The sequence below is a fragment of the Coturnix japonica genome, chromosome 5 (genome assembly GCF_054131305.1).
Source record: "Coturnix japonica strain WE chromosome 5, WE-NBRP24, whole genome shotgun sequence".
Taxonomy (NCBI): Eukaryota; Metazoa; Chordata; class Aves; order Galliformes; family Phasianidae; genus Coturnix; species Coturnix japonica.
Window position 1 is genome coordinate 27,342,714 of NC_140667.1, and position 20,051 is coordinate 27,362,764.

At 40.9% G+C, this 20,051-nt stretch overlaps 1 protein-coding gene across 7 annotated transcripts in view; it reads right to left on the reverse strand.

The window, feature by feature from the left end:
* Positions 1-20,051, reverse strand: part of SMOC1 (SPARC related modular calcium binding 1) — a 153,944-nt gene that overhangs the window by 62,143 nt on the left and 71,750 nt on the right. For all 7 annotated transcript variants that reach the window (XM_085548960.1, XM_085548959.1, XM_085548957.1 and 4 more), the window contains exons 2-5: positions 18,331-18,502; positions 12,138-12,250; positions 3,112-3,211; positions 865-912 (exon numbers count right to left, since the gene is read on the reverse strand). In XM_085548960.1, coding sequence (XP_085405086.1) covers positions 865-912; positions 3,112-3,211; positions 12,138-12,250; positions 18,331-18,400 — 331 coding nt within the window. In that variant the 5' untranslated portion in view covers positions 18,401-18,502. The remainder of the gene's footprint in view (positions 1-864; positions 913-3,111; positions 3,212-12,137; positions 12,251-18,330; positions 18,503-20,051) is intronic.

Below are 20,051 nucleotides of genomic sequence, written 5' to 3' on the forward strand. Positions count from 1 at the left end.
TATCTAAATAGGAACTACTCCCAGGAAACTGTCTTCATTCTCACCATCAGGAGTGAGATTGCACTCAGTGCAGTATTTCTAGTGTAAGGGGAAACTAAAAACTTGACTCTGAGTGGGGGGTTAAGGAGAAAATGGACTGAAAAAAAGCATGTAGGACATCTAAAGATAAACTTGATTGCTCATCAGTGTATACTCCAGTGGCCATCCATTCCATGTCTGTGAACATAAAGGCCTACTAATACACAAATGAGAGGAACAGTGACTCATCCAGCATCCTGCCAGAGGAGGCAAGGACTGAAGAGAGCAGTGAAAGGAAGGATGGCCAATGTTTAACACACAAAAGAGTAAGGTTTACAAGAGCAGGTGAGTCTCAATGTAGGTCTGCTCCGATAGGCCAGAAGGTTTTATGCATATCAGTTTTTAAAAAAATAATAATAAAATAAAAAATAAAATAAAAAATAAAAAACCACAACCAACCCACACACCTTTACAGTACGTGTAAGGCCACAACCATGACTGCAAGTGTATCCCTAATCTCTAGTGATTTTACTGAGAAACACTTGTAGCCAACATCAAGGCAAACAAACAAAGGCTATCCCATACCTGCTGTCTTTTTGGGAAGCTCTGCTTTCATTTACCGTTTCTCAGCTGATTAACACAGAGAAAACAGTTTTTCATCCACAGTGTAATGCACAAACAGACTGTCATCTTATTTCTTCTACTGTAGGGGGAGGTCTAAAAGCACATAAGCCTCTTACACATAGAGCTATTTAGAAACCCCGGTTCTAAGTTATCCCAACAGACTTGGCTGGGGAACTATTTGCTATTAGAAAACAAGTTGCTGAAGCATAGGACTCCACTCACCTTTCCTCCCTGAGTTACCCTGGCTTGATGGTTTATCAGTTACAGAACCTAAAGTGGAGGAAAAAAAAAGAAACATTTTTAGATGCCGAAGGATCACACAGAACGTTTACCTGAAAATATTACCTGAAAACAGTCAATTTCTCAATCTAAAAAGCACTGTTTTACTTGCCAACAGATTGGTTTACAATTCAGAGATCCTGTGGCTTCAACCAACCGGGACAGCATAAGGAAGTTTTATGCATTGAGGTTGTGAAATTAGGATGTGGGTGAACAAGAAGCCTTTAGTATTTGGATCCAGTGATTTGAAAGAGTTTAACACAGCAGTGCACTAGTAAGAAACCTGGAATAAATCCACAGACAAGAAGGAAAGATCAATAAGATCTTTGGGTTTGCAAACATCAAGAACATATCACAAACAGTGAGGGAGAGCATGCAGGGAATGCAAGGGGCAGTATTCTAATGGAAAGGGATTAAGAGGGACAATTTCCAGAAAACTGATTCCAACCAAGCCCTGGACACCCACAGCCATTTGAAAAGAGACACTGGATAAGGCCCAGCATGTACTTGAATAGGACACATCCTGTTTACTTTAATATACAATTAAAATTTCATACAATATATATGATTCTGCACTTGTTTCTACAGTTTTAGTGCTTCATCGTGATTTTTTTCACTAAAACTTGAGCAGATAATTAAGGCTTTCTGAACGAATCTATTGCAAAAGCATAAAAATCCACAGCAAGCATTTCTTCTTTTTGTCAAACAGTTTTATTCTCAGGAAACTGATTCTTCCACATACCATTACTGAACAGTAACTACTGTTCCTTCAGGAAACATAGATCTAAAGTTAGTTTCAAGGAGGCAGCTTTAACAGCACTGAGAGTCCAGTCAATACAAGCCCTAAGCTTTATTGCCCAGGCACTTGAACTTGCAGACCAGTTCACCACAGGTCTACTGTTGAATTACAAGTAGGAATCAGGTACACAATTCCAGCAGGCATAGGCTAACTTCTGAGTGCTCTACAAAACACAATGACTCTAGATACCTGGTAACGTAATTTTATGAACAACTCAAGAGTAAGTGAACACATGAGAAAAACATGCTCTAAAATGTGCTCAGCCAAATCTGGAATGGTGGATGAAAGCCAAATTACTGCATAGATCTTACTTTCTTCCCATGTGCCTGTGAAACACCAAGCACCCCCTTCAAGCTACCTTACTTGAACTGCTGGTCCATAGATATCTCCACAACTCAACTTGAATGCTCACACCAGTCACTATGTTTGCTTATTACCACAATACATCCTACAATCAAGAAGATGCTGAAATAAGTGAGGAGGTTTAAAAAGAAAGGTTTGAATGCTACCATGCTCGCATCTAATGGGCAAACTCTGCAAGGTGTTAGAGCAGAAATGCATCAAATACCTGCGAGGTACAAACTGTACAGCATGAAGCCAAAGGCAGCAGTCCCTGCATGGCATTACTTAACGTGTTAGACAAGCCTATGCCCGCTTTCTTTTCTTTTGGGGGGCAACAGGTCATCATCCTAGTGTCAATTCTAAATTCTCCCAAACTGCACAAACCAGCTTCCCATTGCTCCCTGTGCTTACTATTTGCCATGGCCACTGCAGTTCTGCTCACAGCGTGTAAAGCTAAAATCTAAACCAGGAATTTGAGCCATGCGAAAATCTGAAGCCCTCCTCCAGCCCCATTCTATTTGAGCTGTGGGTTGCTGTGCTGAATTGTGGGGAGAAACAAAACTTCAGTCTGCTTTAAGTGCAGAAAGTGATGATTTGCAGAGTCTGAGTGCATTTCTGCCAACCTCTGAAGGCAACATCACTCCATAACCCAACTCAGTGCAATTTGAGAGCCATTTCTTTTAAGTGCAGCTTATGGAATAAGAGTTATCCCATCCGCCATGGGGACTCTTGGTTTTGGTGCAATACTGCAGCTTGTGCCTCAGAAACCACAAGCTGTGCTTCCACTCTGTTACCTTAGGGACTTTTCTCAGTGAACCTTGTAAGAACATCAAGTACCTTTGGTGCCAGGTGGAAATGCCACAGCCCAAGCTTCCTTGAAGGTTCCAAATGCCAGCAAGCAAACAAGGAGATACAAGCAACAATTGCAGTTATAAATTGGGTAAACTATCTGAGTCACCTGAAAAGATTAAGCGCTCTGAACAGGACACGTCCACCCCATGCCCCTTCAGTTATCAAAAAGGTATTTGTTGAAGCCACTCCCACAGTACCTGAACATACAGGAGTTTTGTTCTGTACAGAAGAGCCGCTAATAGGCTTGCCATCAGGTGTCACACACCAGCAGTATCCAGTGTAGGTATGGCACTGTACCTGTTTGATAAAACAAAGAGCAGGCATTTCATTTCTCACTCACCCACCACTGCCATTACAATCCAGCATTTCAGTGGAAGTCCCAGCTATGAAGCATCACAAGGAAAGTCACATACAAGAGTACTTTTGATGGATATGCTTTTTTTTTTTTGACAGAAACCTTTTCTTCCCACCTCCCTCCCCACAGAAAGGGTTTTTTTTCCCTACTCCATTAGCTGAAATTCAGGAGGTAACAGAAGTTACAGAAACTCAGCTGAGAACACTTCAGTTTGGGTATGCAGTGATCACATCTCAGCTCATCCCACCCTTTGGTAAATCTTGTTTACTATTCACTATTAAATAATCTCTCCTTGGAGACCCACTGCATCCCAGTTAGAATGAGGAAAGGCCACCTCAGCCCATTTTCACAGCCACTGCTTAAGAGCAGTGCTCTGTAGGAGTTGGGAGAGCATTTTGTTCAGTAAACACTGCTAGAAAAACACATCATTTCACTTAATATATTAACAAACTTTCTCCAGACAGATTTGAGCTCACTCTTGTTACTATGTCAACTCAGGCAGCAGGAGCAAGATACTTGCTCTTTTACTATTGACAAGAATTTCAGAACATTTGATGAGGGATGCACAAGCCAGAAGGTTCACAGCACAACATTCAGTTACTTCATGTTTAAACCTCTGCATCTGAACTTAACATTTAGAATTTCCTAGCTCCTTCCATCACTGTGGAAGGACACCAGAATGACTAGTTCATATGTGATAAAAGAAATCCTGACCTAGTGGTGCAGTCTTAGTGATGTCTATGCAGATATTATTTCAGTGACAGTGAAATTTAATCCAGCTAAATAAATCTCATTACATCTTTTGCTTCACCTTTCACAGATCGATCAGTACTTCGATAAAACTGAGGATGCCTTGAGACAAAAGTAAATGATCATCATACAGGTATCTGTGTAAATACTATCAGTTTCCAGAATTCTTCCTAGCAAGCACACTTTCAGTTGTGGCCAAGTCTGTGCATCAGTAATACCAGCATCCTGGAATGATATAGCAGTTCTTATGCTAATATGGGCCCATAGAGTTCTGATAAAGCCATGAAATTGAATCACTTCAGAAACCTTTTAGTTTTGTTTTTAAACTGAATTCTGTCCATTCTCTGTCTCCTCCAAGGATGTTCACTGAAGTTGATTTCCTGTTCCAGTACTCTCCCCAGAGAACAGAAGAGCGATAAGGTATTTGCACCATTCCCTTTATTAGGGATCCTTCAGAACTAGAGTAATTATTCCCCCTCTTGCTGACAGCTGGCTCTGATTCCCTAAGGTAGCAGAGTTTGTTCAGAGACTTAACGATGGTCTTTTTAAGAGGCTTTGAGTATCACATAAAACATGATCTAAGAGCAATTATACCACAGTACCACGTGTTTATCTTGGATTTTACCAAAGCACAAAGCAATCATTTCGCCTCAAGCAAATTCACATTTAGCAGCCAAAATCAACAATACTCTCACTAAATCCACTCTTGCTGCTATCTGCGCACTTTCTTTTATATTCTCTCAAAATAACACAAAATGGATTGCAAATTGTTGAAAAGCATTATGAATAAAACTAGCAATAAATTTGCCAGTATTTCTTATTGCTTGGTATAATCAATGGCATATTTAATATACATGGAATAGAAATGCTTGGGATTTCCATGTTCAGTGTTTATCTTTGCTGACCTTACGCACATTATTGCATTCCCAACAGCACAAGATGCTGGCTTTACATCTGAGCCCTAATAGTAAAAAAAGACCAAGATCATTGCATTTTATATTAGAGAAGTATCTGCATTTTGGATCACTTTTTCAGAATTGGACATCTGGACTCAAGTGTTTCCAAGCACAGGTACAATGAACATTACTGGGTTTTTACAAACATTTCTGACCTTTTTAAACATAAAAATGTGAGAGCATCATCTCTTCTGGAACTCCTAATACTGCCAGCACTTTGTAAAAATGCAAGTGAACTGAAAGTCCTTCAGTCAAATCTTCAGAAAATTACTGAGTCAATGGCAGAGAAGTCCAAGAAGTCTCCTGACAGACTTAGGATAGACACATCAACTAAGAGGCGTGTTATGCAGCTTATTCCATTGAAAAGTTACCTATTCCACACCAATCGTTTATGCAGTTCAAGGATATTACACTGATACAGGCAAAGGAATGTTGTGAATAACTCAAATGAAACCTGATCCTCTCTGTACTGGTATCACATAGCACCTTTCTCATCAGATCATAAAAAAATAAGATAAAAAAATTTAAAAAAAAATAATCTCAAACTGACAGCATTTTCATACCAATCATGTATTTTACTGCCACACAAAATGACTTCCCTGCAATGGTCAGATGGAGCCATGAAAGCCCAGCCTGTATCTTTTCATTCCTAAAGACAGACAACTAGCTATGAAAACCAGATACTTCATAAACCTCAAAAATTCACCTCACTTGGCTATCCTGAATGACTTGATGTTAAGAGATGATACCTGGAAAGGTTTTAACACATTAAGATGTCATAAGAATACTGTCCTAAAGACTTTACAGCTTAAAGGCCGTGAAAACAAACAAACAACAACAAAACAGGAATTAGTCTTCATCAATTATACAGCCCTGTTGTAACTCTGAAAAATGTAAAGGCAATAAGTTGATCCAGCACCATTTCTAAGCACTGTGCATAGACAAAATAAGACATTGTAAAGTATTAATTGTTCCAGAGTTCCTAACAGCAAGGAACCTTGGAGATTCAGCTGTGCTTTGTTTTGTTTTTCATTTTTTCAATGAGTTCCCAATGACCTTAGGCTCGAGTTGTGTTTCACATTACAATTTTCTACCTCAATCTAATCTTACTCCTACAGCAACAAGATTTTTAACTATTGTTTCAGTCAGAAGAGCAGAAATGACAAAGGTTTACTGCACAAATCTCATCTTTGGCTACTGAGTTTCTTATTTGGGTTATTCTAAGAGTTTGACTCCTCTTTTACCCCCCACCCCCCTCCACCATTAATCTTCTAAAGCTGACTATGCTGTGACACATGAAAAAGGCATTATCAGTTCTACAAACAAAATGACTAACCAAGCTCCAGAGTGCTTAGTGCTGCAGCAAAGGCTATTACAGACAGCTATACATCTCTAGCTGCCATCCACCTGTCCAACAGCTAAACATTTGAAGTTACAAAGTTACATAGGTGGGAAGCAGAGAAATAAAATCCGCAGATCAGAGATCTTCCAGATTCCCCACTAACTGCTACACATAAATAAATAGATAAATAAAAATTGAACTGCAGTTTAAAGCCCTTCGAGTACCAGCATCCCTGAATATGTGGGACAGCACCACTTTCATATTGCTGGGGTGAAATATGTCACCTTAGCTGTGTCTCAAGCAGATGATGAAAAACTCCAGGGATAAGCCCAACAAAAATTGTTCTGCTGCCACTGCCCAAATTAAGAGTGTGGCAGCAGCTTCTTATTCCCCTGTGCCATCACAATGTGTGAAAATAAACAGCAGCTACCACAGTAGCCACTGACTACATGAATGAACACCTGCCTTCATTGTGTTCATTACAATATGAAAACATCAAAACCACGGTCACTAGCAGACATCTCTGCCTCTTAATTCCTGAGAGAAAAAGCCAACAGTCTGTGGGTTTCTTCAGCACCTCAGTGGCAATGCCAGAATCAGACTCACAGCCAGACCTAACAAGCCAGCCACATCCTCCCTTCTCAGCCTTTTGACAAAGGTGAATCAAGGGGCTGGTTATTTATCCTTACCCCTCCTCTGCTATGGTTTAAATATCTCACAGGACTGCTTAGACCTGGACTGCATCCTCCTTTCTTCCAGGCCGTCAGCTGACTACTGTCAGAAGCCTGCCTTTCTTTTACTGAGAGTTTTAGGGGGCAATCAGCCTGCAACTTAAATTTGAGCTTCTTTGGGATTTCAATCCCTTAAGCCGTTCTCATCACTTTTTCTGTTCCCTGCTGACATTTAGCTCTTCCCAAATGACATTATGCAGACACATTCCCATATTCCCACCAAGGCTTTCTGCAGCACCTTTCCTCACATCTATGCACAGTTCAGTTCAGTTGCTTCACGGTAATTTCACTATGAATATAATTAGGGAAAAGTGATTTGTGGCAAAAGAGTGTCAGCCACGCTCAAGAGTACAGCCAGCAGACACACTCTGCACAGAAAACACTTTTAGCAGGAGAGCAATCCCCAGCTAAAGTCACATCGATCCTTTCAGAAGCAAAAAGCACCTCTGAATATGAAGGATGAATGATCTCATACTGTCACTTTCCATAAGGTTTCCCATTTGTGCTTTAAAAATCTTTTCCTTTACTCTCTAGGCTGGTTCTTCCTTGAAGAAATGCCATAAATAAATATATTTATATCTCAGCCGCACACAGGCAGACTTGAGAGAAAAAAAAACACCAAAGCTAAACAGTGGAAAGAGATGGCAAAACAGCAAGACATCACAAAAAGCCACACAAGACTACACCCTCAGAGTAAAGTTAAGATTATTCCTGTCCATATTCATTTGTCTGAAACTGATTCTGTTTTAAAACATCAGCAACCTTTTCTAAAAGAAAAACTGCTTGGGGGAAAACTATGAAGAATGCAAGTCTCTCTCAGCCCATGGCAACAAGCCCAATGGCACTAGGCAGCAAAAGAAAGTGCGCAGATTACCCAATAGAGCCTGTTGTTTACGAAGAACAGATCACAGCAGGTTAAGTGCAGCATGGAAAGGGAATGGCATTTATGCAAAATACAGCATAACAACAAAAAGGAGAGAGCCAGTCTTGGGAACAGAAACTGGTTTTATCCATGTCTAATTCTGCACAAAAGTACATGACCTCAGTTTTGTACAATTAATCAAATTACTCCTATCAAACAAGCATCCTTGTGATCTGAATAACTCAAATTTTATCTGCCTGCTTACGTTACTATCGGTAAATCACTGAGAGCTTTTGCTATATACGTAATATTCCTCACACAGTGACTGGAACATGGAGAAGTAGCCTTACTGCACTTCCCAGAGTAATTCACCAGGTCTGTCTATATATGTAGTCATTCTACTGTGCCTTCAATGCCACCACCTCTTCCACATTAAAGATTCACATTACGTTTTCATATGTACAAGCAGTGCTAAAAGGAAGGTTTAATAAGGTCTTGTCAATACACAGACTCCTAAAATAAGGGAAGCAACAGACATGGTGCACAGGTAAAATTATGAAAAATAAGGAATTAACAGGTGGTTGCTCCCCTTCACAAAATTCACTATAAGTAGCCCTGACTAGAAAAACTGAACACCCATCAATATAACTGGTGACAACATATCTTTTCAGTCTAGATTTTGCAGGCTATTGAAAGGAGTCTATAGGAGTATGCACAAGACACACAGGACACCTTCAAAGCATTTGAACATAAACCAAAGCAAAGTCTTTGCCCTTCTCCCTTCTACCACTATTACTATGTCTAACCATTCGGTCTTTGAGCCAGTTCTTCTGCGGGAGAGTAGGAGGAACTAAGACAAGCAAAGTCACCCCTGCCAGCTGCTCCCTATTCAGCACACAATGCAGGCAGCAGAACACCAGAGCAGCTATGCCCTGGTTCCCGAGCCTCCAAGACCCATCCAAAGTGTGGTAGATCCAGCTCCCAAACTCAATCAGCTTTGTTCTGCTTGAAATTCAAGAAGCCAGAATGTGTAGACATCAGCTGCCTCAAAAAAGCCTCACTTACCACTGTTTTCTGTGTACACTCATAGTACAGCATGACAGCAATTTGGTTTCTAGTCAAAGAGGATGATGATGAAACAAAGTCAACAGGCTCAATCTGGTAGAGATCAAGTATATTCTGTGAACATACTGTTAGCACTACCAAAAGCAGTTTCCAAACCTGCACTCTTTCTGTCACTTTCTCCCACAAGAATTTCATGCATTTCCACTCATTAATGAAACAAAATCAGATATTTTGAAGTCTGAAGACCCGAACATCTACATGCTGTGTATATATCTAAAAGAAGAGGCTCAGCTCAAGATCTGCAAGTGCTGGAACAAGCAAGACATCTGATATTCTATGTATACTCAGGCATATTTTATCCCTCACATCAAAATTTTTCTTTCACCTTAAGTATGTTTGCAATAAAAGTTACATGACAGGGATGAAATTGTTGAAAAGTCTTCCCCAAGCAACTCCAAATACAGGGTATACCCTGAAATGAGTGTAACTGGTTAAATTCTTGTTGGGACAGGGATCCAAAGTTGGAGATCTTACTGGATATTCCTCCTAAAACATTACTGAGAGATGCTACTCTGGTGTAACCTTCCCAGATGAGATTCTGGAGTTTGGATGGAGCTACTCAGGGGGTACTGAACCAGAATAAACTAATAACAGCATAGATCTGACTTCTGCAAAGCCTCGGGCACTTGAAGAACCAGCCTACACAGCTCTTCTGCAGAGCAGAACCTGGGGGTGCCAATTCTCTGCTAAAGAGATGCAGTGTCCAAACAACCTCCAACAGACCAGATCTATTTGTGAGCAGCTGGAAGTAAAAGCTGTTTATACTGTTTACCAAAATTCTACTTTTAAATTCTGCTTTTAAAATCAAGTTAAATTAATTTGAAGCAGAAGCTAAAATGTTTGGCTCAAGTGCAGATTGAAACCAGTTTGCTTCCTCGGCCATTGTTTTTCATTCACGTCTTCGGCAGGGACAACGACCTTAAATGTTGCAATACCACCGATGAAGCTTGCTGCTGAGGTATGTGGAACACAGGGCGTTAAGATCCAAGGAATGATATGAATTTCAGTTAATGCCAGTTGCAGAAGGATCACGGGCTTTCCTCCGCATGCCAGGTAAAACAAAAGAATTTTCATGTTCACAGCAGATAGAACTAAATAAAGGAAGAATGTGAAACATCACTTGGCCATCAGATCAGAATATATAACTTCTTCTAAGCAGTTTCATGCTGCTCCTCCACTGAGAACACTGGCAAAACACACCAGCCAGGGAATGTGCAGAAAAGAGGCCCAATAACTGCTCCACGGCCCAGATACCAGCACTCAACTACCAGCTAAGCCTGTCTAAAATAAAGCCTTATCAACTTTGCCCCCATTCTCACTTACTAAGATTCACCTGCACTCCCTACTTTAATCTCCAAGAGGCTGACGGACAGCTGACAAACACTGACAAGTCAGCTTTCCCTACCCCTTTCTTCTTGAACTATGAAGTTCAACAATGAGTTGGCTGCTACGCTAGGTTTTTATAAGTATTCCATTCCAGTGCCAACATAACCTGAGCAACTCTGCACAAAATCCAATTTCAACAGTTGGTTGAGGCTGGAGTTAGATTTTAAGAAACTGCAGCCACATCTCTTACTCCCATCTTCCTGAGATGTTCCATGCTGCACATTGACATGACGCTGCTCCAAAGAAGTATGCAGAGTTGGCATGATGGATAAAACTTTCCCCACTTCACCATGAAAAAAAAAAAACAACCAAAAAAACCAACAACCAAAAAAAAACACTCCCACGCAACAGATAATGGGAGGGTAAGGCTGAGAGGGAATACAGACTTTTCATGGGTTATCACAAATCTTTCCTCTCCTTTTTCCCCAGGCACTGTAAAGTGTTTGAACCAGCCCCAAAGCCTTCTGAGCTGCTCATCTTTTTGAAGCCAATATTGATTTTATTTTGTTGTTTTTTTTAAACCTTCCAAAGACTCTGCAAACAACTACTACCAAATCCTCGGATTTCTCAGAGACACAAGATATCTAGAACAGTGCTAGACATAGAGACGCTATAAGAAAATGTTGTGCGATTTATCCAAGTTCACAAAGCCACCCAGGATGCAGAATTTGGGTTTTTGAGATCTGCCACAGTGAGCAAACATCTTATGTCTCCTATCCTTCAGGGAACAGCATGCGAAACATTTTTAACATCCAGTTCAGTCAGCACTAGAACATTACTCAACACGCCAGTGGTAACAGAGCCAAATAACACTGCACATTTCTACCCTACCTTGGCAACGGCCCATCTCTAGAAGTATTCAAGGTGAAGCTGGATAGGGGTTTGAGCAATCCAATCTAGTGCAGGGTATCTAGATGATCCTTCAGGTCCCTTCCAACCCAAACCATTTTATGATTTGCAGACCACTCTTCCTCTCCAAATTTCCTTCAAGAGTGCTTACCTTTTGCCACAACTATTCCAGCTCCTCCAGGAACCTTCAGGACCTCTCCCAGTTGAACTACTTGTGAAAGATTTTCAGTGATCAAAATTGACTACTGATTTTATACCAAAATTAAAGGCCAACAAACAGTGAGCATCCCCTGCTATCCCTACTTGGGATAACTGCTTCTCAAGAGAAGCAACATTATGAAACAGTCTACTAACCCAGCACATCACTTAGTTCCAGCAAGTAACCACTTAAGAATCAGAAACCCTAAACAATTCTCATCGCTTCTTTTCTAGACCCTCAAGCCACAGTAATGCAAAGAATAAGAAGCAAGAGTTTGTCAATAGCAAGTGCCAAACAAAGGGAAGAGGCTCAGTAGACCACTCCAATGCTGAGACAGAGTGAGCTTGGCTCACCCTGTTCTGCATGAGTCAAAATGCACTTTTCAGCTCATCTTCAGAGGAAACTTGGACTCCCGTGCAACTTCCAGCATAGATTTGCTTCTGTGCTACACTGGAGACAGATGCCATTACATATGTGTGTGTCTTAAGGTACAGATGGTGACTGAATCAATGTTTCCTACTGGTTAAACAAGTCCTCAGCTTTCAGCACTGTCACCTTAGTAAACAGGCTGCGTACCCACATTGCCATTTTCACTTGGCTCACACCTTAACAGTAAATCCCTTGCAGTCACTAAGAGCCTGCATGAAGGAAGACAATGACAACTTTACCTGCGTGAATGACCCATCCTCATTGCATTCTGGGATGAAGACTGCTTCCTGGGGCTTCTTTGCCTGTTCCAGTGCTTGAGCTCTCTCTAATCGACACTTGCTTTGGCCAGCATCTACAAAAAAGAAAAAAAAAAAAAGAAGAAGCAAACCCCATTTAGATTGCAAATAAACATTTGGATTCTTCATAGCTACCAGATGCACAATACAGCTGAGAAGAAAAGGGAAAAAAAAGGCATCAACAGCCATTGCCTGTACGTTAAAAAGGCAGCTACGGAGTTAGTGATGACTCCCAAAGACAAATCTATAGTGTCAAACTTTGAAACAATTAATGAAGAGCTGCCTAATTCCTCTTGGCAATGGCATTTATGGTCCTCCACATTTGAGGCTTCTTTCATGCACAATATTTACACAGTGAAAGGAACTTTCACACAACTTCTGGAGGAAGTTGTGTTTGTTCTACTGTTAACAGCCTGCAACTGAGCATAAGCCAAATAATTTAGGCTGAGAAGTGAACAATCTGGAAGCAGGAATGGCCCCAGCAAAGGTTCTCTGAGCAATTCTCCCAGTTAGATGCCAAAATAACCAATCACCCAGCTAAGCTTTCACCTTCATGTTGTTCAGACAAGGTAGATGTGTCACTGCCTGCAGTTTACCAAAACCCATCTTCTACCTCTAGCCCCATAGCTTATAGCTAGGTATGCATTACACCTCCTCATCCCAGCTACTCTGCCACCGAGAAGAAATGTTGCTCTGAAAGCTGAGCTCGAAGGGGTTAAGAATTCAGTTCTGCACTTATTTCAGCTGATGGCTGCATACAGCATGACCTTAACCCCTTCCCACCTCTAGTGCACCTTTACAAAATGTAGGCCCAGATAAGACTGACTGATGGGTCAAAGAGGAGAATTCTGTCCCACAGAGATATAGACTGACTCTGTGTTTACATTCAGAAGCACAATGTTTAACAGTACTGCTGTTCAGTCTGTAAAGGAGGAAAACAGCAAACATCTGCTTCTACAGGACTGACACAGGGACCAGCACCTCCTTCCTTTTCACAGGAATACACAGACTGAAAGATTTTCAGTGTAAAAGAAGCATTCAAGATGAGAACTTCATACAACTGACTACTCAAGAGACGAAGATTCAGGTTTGCTAACACTGTCTACGTAATTTCATTTTAAACACATCACATTAACAGTCCTCAATAAGTAATTTAGAAGTCTTATGAAATTGTGGAAATCAGACCCTTTCTGTTTGGAAAAAGATCATTATTTTCAGCAAACTATTCAGTACTGACACCCGTAGCTTAAGCACTGTGTTACAAAGCAAGAAGTTCTGCATGAGTTTTACCATTGTCCAACAGACAGAGACCTCATTTCCCCGTGACCTTGTATCCCCATTGATCCTATGTAACTCCCATGTTTACACTGTAATTTGTTCAGGGATGGTTCGCACAATGCCCTCAGCAAGCAGGCTTTTGATCTCAGGTGGACCCAAGACCAACTCATAAAAAGACTGAAATTATGACAAAGACTATCTTAAATTTACACCAAATTTCAAGAAGCAGTAATAGGTTTTATTTTGTTTGTTTGCTGATTAAGTTAGCCTTGATGTTATATCAAGGCTGGAATTTCAAATTTTGGATTCAAAAGTGAACAGATGGTCAGACTCTGTTTGCACACCTCCACTGGAGGAGAGGTTTACAAGCTACACGCTAGTTACTTCTGCTAGAAAAGAAACACTGTCATTGCTGTTAATCAGAATACCTAACCATCACCTGCAGATCTCCTGTTCAAGCCCAAGAGTCTAATCTTGCTTGGCATAACATAGGGCATTATTTCAAAACAGTAATGTAAAGCACTTCCACATAGCATCTGCATCAGTGCTGGTGTACTTAACCCTCATACACAGCAGCACCTACATAACTGAAGCTGGATGCTTCACCATGTTGGTAGGAACAAGGTAGCCTTTTGTGGTACCCTTCTAGCATGAACATGCTTGGAGTCCAGGTAGAGGACAGTCATCTCCAATCCTTTTTCAGTTCACCTGATGCACACAAAACCAAACCTTCACCATAAGTTGAAGATGGCATAAACGTGGTACAATGAAGTGGCTCTACCTTTCCTAGCAATTTTAACAGATCTTTACAGAGCAAACTCTCCTTTCACACAGCTGATCGCATTGTGTAGCACATCACCACTACAACAAAGAGTTTTAAGAGCTCATCACTGTTGCAACATCCTCTTTCACAATTCAGCCTTTTGCTCAAGAGGCACCATTTCAGAAATTGCTGCTGAAGAAGCACAGAGAAGATGTCAAATATTTTCCTCTTCACAAACACTCAGCACCAATTATTTCTCCCATCCTCCCTCATTGATTTCCAGGGGTCGTGCCAGACCTCTTAAAGTCCTGACTTGGAATAATCATCTCTATTGCACAAGGCAGAAGAGGTGCACATATGGAGCTATCTTTTTTTGTTTGTTGTTTCACAGTTCAGTTCCAGTAACAACAGTGCCTTTAATATCAACATTTACCCATTTTGTTTTTAAAAAGGACTGTCAATCCTTCTCTCCTGCACTCCACAGGCTGGTATTTTTGTAATGTTTGCAACAACATGTGATTTCAGTGGGATTACTTCACCTTGCTATTTTTGCTTTATTAATTAGAAAACATAAAGTATTACATAGGTGCCAAGCATTAAAAAGTAGCTGCCAAATGGCTCACCCCAAATATAAAACATGCTTTTTCTTCTCTTTTCTTAAAAATGTTCTCAGAATTATCAAATACCAAGCTTACAAAACGTCATTACTGCACTCTAGTTTTACATCCCAGATAGATTAAAGATGACCTTCTCCTCTTCCATAAGTAAGGTGAAAAAAAAAAAACCAAACAGGATGACTTTTCAAAAAGCCAAACTGTTTAATAACTTTACTTTAAATGCCTTCAAAGTTAAGACAGTTTCACTGCAGCTCTGAAATCTGCCTTTTAAAGAAAATTCATTCTCAGGCTGGTAGCTGGCAACCAGGAGACTGAACTACACGTGATGTATCTGACATCTGGGGCCTAATCTGCAGACTACAGGTGCACATAATTTTGGATTTTGCAATGAAGTTGGCTAGTTACCATGACTGATCTTATCCATGAATAGTTCATTCAAACAAGACCACCATGTCCCTCATAATATACACAGTGCCGTCCTGGATAGGTCCCAAGAATTCCAGCATCCTCTCTTCAACAGGTAGAGGCAGTTTTGACACCACACAACATCATGGTATGAAGACTAAAGGTATCCTAACAATGCAAAGCAAAACATCTTTGGGCATCTACAGAATGCTAGCAGCAAATCTATACTACGTAACCACAAAAATCTAGCTATTTAGTTTTGTTTTTATCAAAAGCCCAAGGGGCAAAAATTGATCCAAACAGCTTTTGAACTATTAACAGCTGCATTAGGTAACTGTCTCACATACAAGCCAGACCCCCATCAGACACGAGACGGTCCAGCTATTCCGAAATCAGCAGATTCATATACGTTTTCTCCAGCCAATGATCCGTGTCTTTACACAAAATAGGCAAAAATGGGAGCTGAGCCAGTTACAAAAATGCACTCATCTGTCTCACATGGTGTCAATCATTCTCCACACTCCCCATTGTTTTCCATTTCATTTCTAAAGTCCTGCAGTCCTGTGTCCTCCCATGCCGACATATTTTGCTGCACCTTTGATACCCAGACACCACTGCTGCTCCCTACCTTATTCAGAACACAGCTAAAAACATTCCAAACTGTGAAAAAGGACTGAAATTACCAGATTTTGAGAAAGAGGAACTTGTTTTTTTTCTGTCATTTCAATAGAAATAAGAAAGTTCTAAGATGAAATACACTATTTTGCCCTCCTAATGGGAACAGTAGGTAGAGGAAAAAGGACCTTTCAAGTAACACATCACTAGTCACATTGAGATCTCCTTTTCTAGCACACTAGCCATAGTTGCATTCACCAAGGTCTCCCAGGAATACAGGCTGAAGACTTCTGTTACAGTTCCCATTCAGTAACGTGAGATACACATCCTACACAGAGACTTATGATTGTAGAACAAGCTCTGTACCATCACTTTTCAAAACCAAACACTATAAATCCAAAGGGAAACCTTAAGAATACAACCCAACTCCTTTTTTTAATTAAACAGGGCAAACAATTTCCTACAAATTGCCAGTTAACACTGAATTTAGGTGCTTAAGACACAGACACACAATATACCCAAAAAATCACTGTACAGTTTTGACAGCTCAACAAGACTCATTTAACAAGTATTACCATTATTTGTTAAATTGATGCCACTGTTTGATCATTTTAAGCTTCTCCTGACTTTTAATCCTTCACGACTTGTGTGTCTGTAAGAGTTGGAAAGGAGTTAGGATGATTTAGTACTGGATGAATTTCACTGAATAAAAGTTACAGTTCCCAAAGGAATGACAAGATTTCATCTTTAAAGGCTTCTTGATAGAGAAGAAAGTGAAACTGATTCCAAAAGGTTCTGTTCTCACTATGGAAACCATTCTGAATGCCTTAGAACAGTATAGTTCAAGTTACCAGGACATGAAGTTGGAAACATAAGGTATTCTGAGGCCCAGGACAATACACTTCTTCTTTACCTTATTTTATTTACCAGATTTCCACTTCCTCCCTGGAGAAGGAAGCACAAGACTGCTAATTTCACTAGAAAAAAGTCTTGGATAGGGTGTCTACTGGGATGTTCTCCAAGATCCCCTCTAGTTCTACAGGAGTTCCCCTGCAGAATACCTTTGTCATGCAGAAGGAACAAAGGCTATTCAGTACAAACAGTGTTCCACTAACAACAGTAGAATGTGCTCAAGAACTACTGGTGCTATTCTCTTATTGAGAATACAAGATACAGACCTGTAGTTAGGCACACCTGTTGTGCAGCTGTCTGCATTTGCAAGAACAATGATCTCCATGCATGAGCAGAGGCCATACTCCCACTGTGACTAAAAGAATAAGGTACTGTTCCGTAGCAGCACCAGCAAAATTAAATATAATAGTCAAAAGATTATTTCTACTTCCCAGAGATTCACTGGAGTGTTAGACAGTGGGTTAAAAGTAAGACGTGCAGTTGTCAAACACTATCACATTATTAGGTGGCTGGGAAGTGAAATGGGATAATGGGAAAAGGGAAAGGAGAATACAAGCAGTTTCAGCTAAACATTTCAATTGTCTGAATGTGCAAAAAGGAAAAGTATACTTCACCTCTGCTTAACAGAACAAACTTAGTTATTTCCCTGGGAGTCCTTGCATCATGATAGACTGTACAGTTTTGCAATCAGCATTTTCGTCATTTCCAGAAACAGACACTTTTGCACACAGCTGTACCACATTACAGATCTTACGTTTTAAATGACTGAACAGTGCCAGTTTATCTGCCAATTTCAGCGTGGAACTGGGGTTTTCTTTTCTCTTTATTAAGCCACTCTGCTGTAGGAGAGAAGCTGCCATAATACAACCCAGCAGTGCTAAGAAAAGTCATAGAAGTGAGCCTTTTTCAACCATTTAAATGACAGCACTACTCGAGGTCATGCTGACAATTCACCTAAACTATAAAGCTTGTCAATACATTGAAAAGAGATTTCCAGTTTAGAGCAAGCAATTCTGACAGTACTTTAAAATACGTTTTTATAACAGGAAAAAAAGCTTTCCTAAATAAGTCAGTCTTAAACATATGCCTATTTCTTCTTCCACAGGGATTCTAATGAATTTCTCCTGTCACTTTAACCAATTGCTAAAAACATCTGTGCCATCTGCCCCCGAGTCAATTCTTCCTCACTCCACACTCCTCATACCCAAAGGTATTGCATATTCTCTCTGGTGCAGTAGCAAGAAAAATCTTCTCTTTCGGGATCTGATATTGCATTTCCATGAGTCAGCTCATTCTGCTCCACGGACACACATCTGGGGCCTTCTTCTGAGGTGTGTCTGGCTCCTTTGACTTCTTTCATTGATAATTCCATTAGTTCTTACCCCTGCCACATACATCCTACATACAGATTCAGATACCTGTGCTCACATTGATGCATTATTTCAATCAGTTTACTCTCAGTGCATGGTAACAAACTCAAGCAAGTAGTCTCTGAGCAGGTAGGACTGCCATTTTCCCCCCTCAAAGTGGTTTGAAATCCACCTACCTTTACACCGGCCGCGATGTGTCACACTCAGGCTTGGCTCCCGGCACTTGGCTCTCTGGTAGTCACACATAGACTCATATGTTCTGCCATCGGAGGCACAGAGTGGTTTGGACTGGGACCTGGAGCAATGCAGATTACACTGAGGGTCTCTGTCACGGTCGCTTATTAAAAACTGAAGAGAATGAGAAAAAAAAAAAAAAAAGTGAGGGAGAGTTGGAGGAATAAATGAGTTTTGTTTGCTTCCCAAAACACAGCACCGCACACTTTGTTTTTCTGACAATAGCAATATAGTCTATAATGCAATTTAAGCTGCCTACCAAAGCTGACTTTCCCTGAAGGGGACTTAAAATGAAACAAATACTTTTTTTTTTTTTTTAAGGGTCTTTGCCATTCCATTTTCTTTAATAGAAGGGAAACATTACTCACTCTGCCTCACCTCTGAAAACACAAGATGTGCAAAGCCAAACAAAACCCACACGGGAAGGGCAATACTGAGTCACATCAGCCCAGTTTGCCCAGTGCCCTGACACAAACAGCATCTGGTACGAGACAACTTTAGTCAGAGGTGCAAGAAACTCATCACTAAGTATGGAGAAACCCAAACAACCTATCAAGATTGGCCCTTGTGGGTGAACCACGGATGTGGCCAGCTTTACATCACCAGTTATTTGTTTATTAAAGCATTACTTATATCATTGGTAAATACCACCTGCAGCAGCACAAACCTGCGCACTCACAAAGCCACATTTTGCTGCTTCCCAGTGTCACCAGCTGACAGTCTAAGTGCACCCTACACGAAAAACTACTTTCCATCAGAAAATTTGAATTTGCCTTCTTTCTGAATGCCTCTTCTTTCCAAGCATGTAGTGCAGACACAACCTATTTTTCTACATGCACATGGCACTCCTTTCTCATCAGTCTCTCAGCACAGAAATCCCAACATCCCAAGTACTCGCCCCGATGTCCTCCACATGACATCACTGCTGTTTCCCTTCTCTGAAGTCACAGCCTAGTTTCTGCCTTATACTTTGGAGACAGTGAAAGCCACAATGCACATAAGGACAAGCCCTCCCCTTCTATCCGCTTATTCCCTGCAAAGCCCAACATCTGGTGATGGGTTACCATTATACACCCAGCTGCACTCCAACCAGCCTGCAGAAATACCAGGTTTCTTTCCCAAATTCATGCTACCTTCCCAAGGACCTTCATTATTGTCTTTCCGTTATCACTGGCCTAGCGTTTCATTAGGACAGCATAGTAGCAGCCCTTTTCACTGCCTCACTTAGTGGTGAGATTAGTCAGATCCTTAATTCCTACCCAAACCCAACTATCAGCTCACAGGAAGATTTCAGCAGACTTTAAATGAGTGCCATAAGGATTAAGCAAGGAAAACGGATGGGAAGTTAAACCTGTCTTGCACTTCCCTTTCCTAAGCTCTATCTCTAAAACCTCTCTCGAGCCTGAGGGAACCAGAGCTGCTCTCTGACAAACCACGATCCCAGCACGCTGTCAAAGCACTTAAGAGCTCTGCAGTTTGGAGCTGGCTGGCAAGTGGGCACTGACTGACACCCTGCTTGCATGCACAAAGCCACGCTCTCCAAGTGTGTTGATAGCTGGATGCCTTACAGGGAAGTGTGAGTCACTACCATAATCACCTTGGTGTTACAGTTGCCTACAAAGCTGTCTGCTCCACGCTTTGAGGTTAAAGCTGCTGAAAAAAC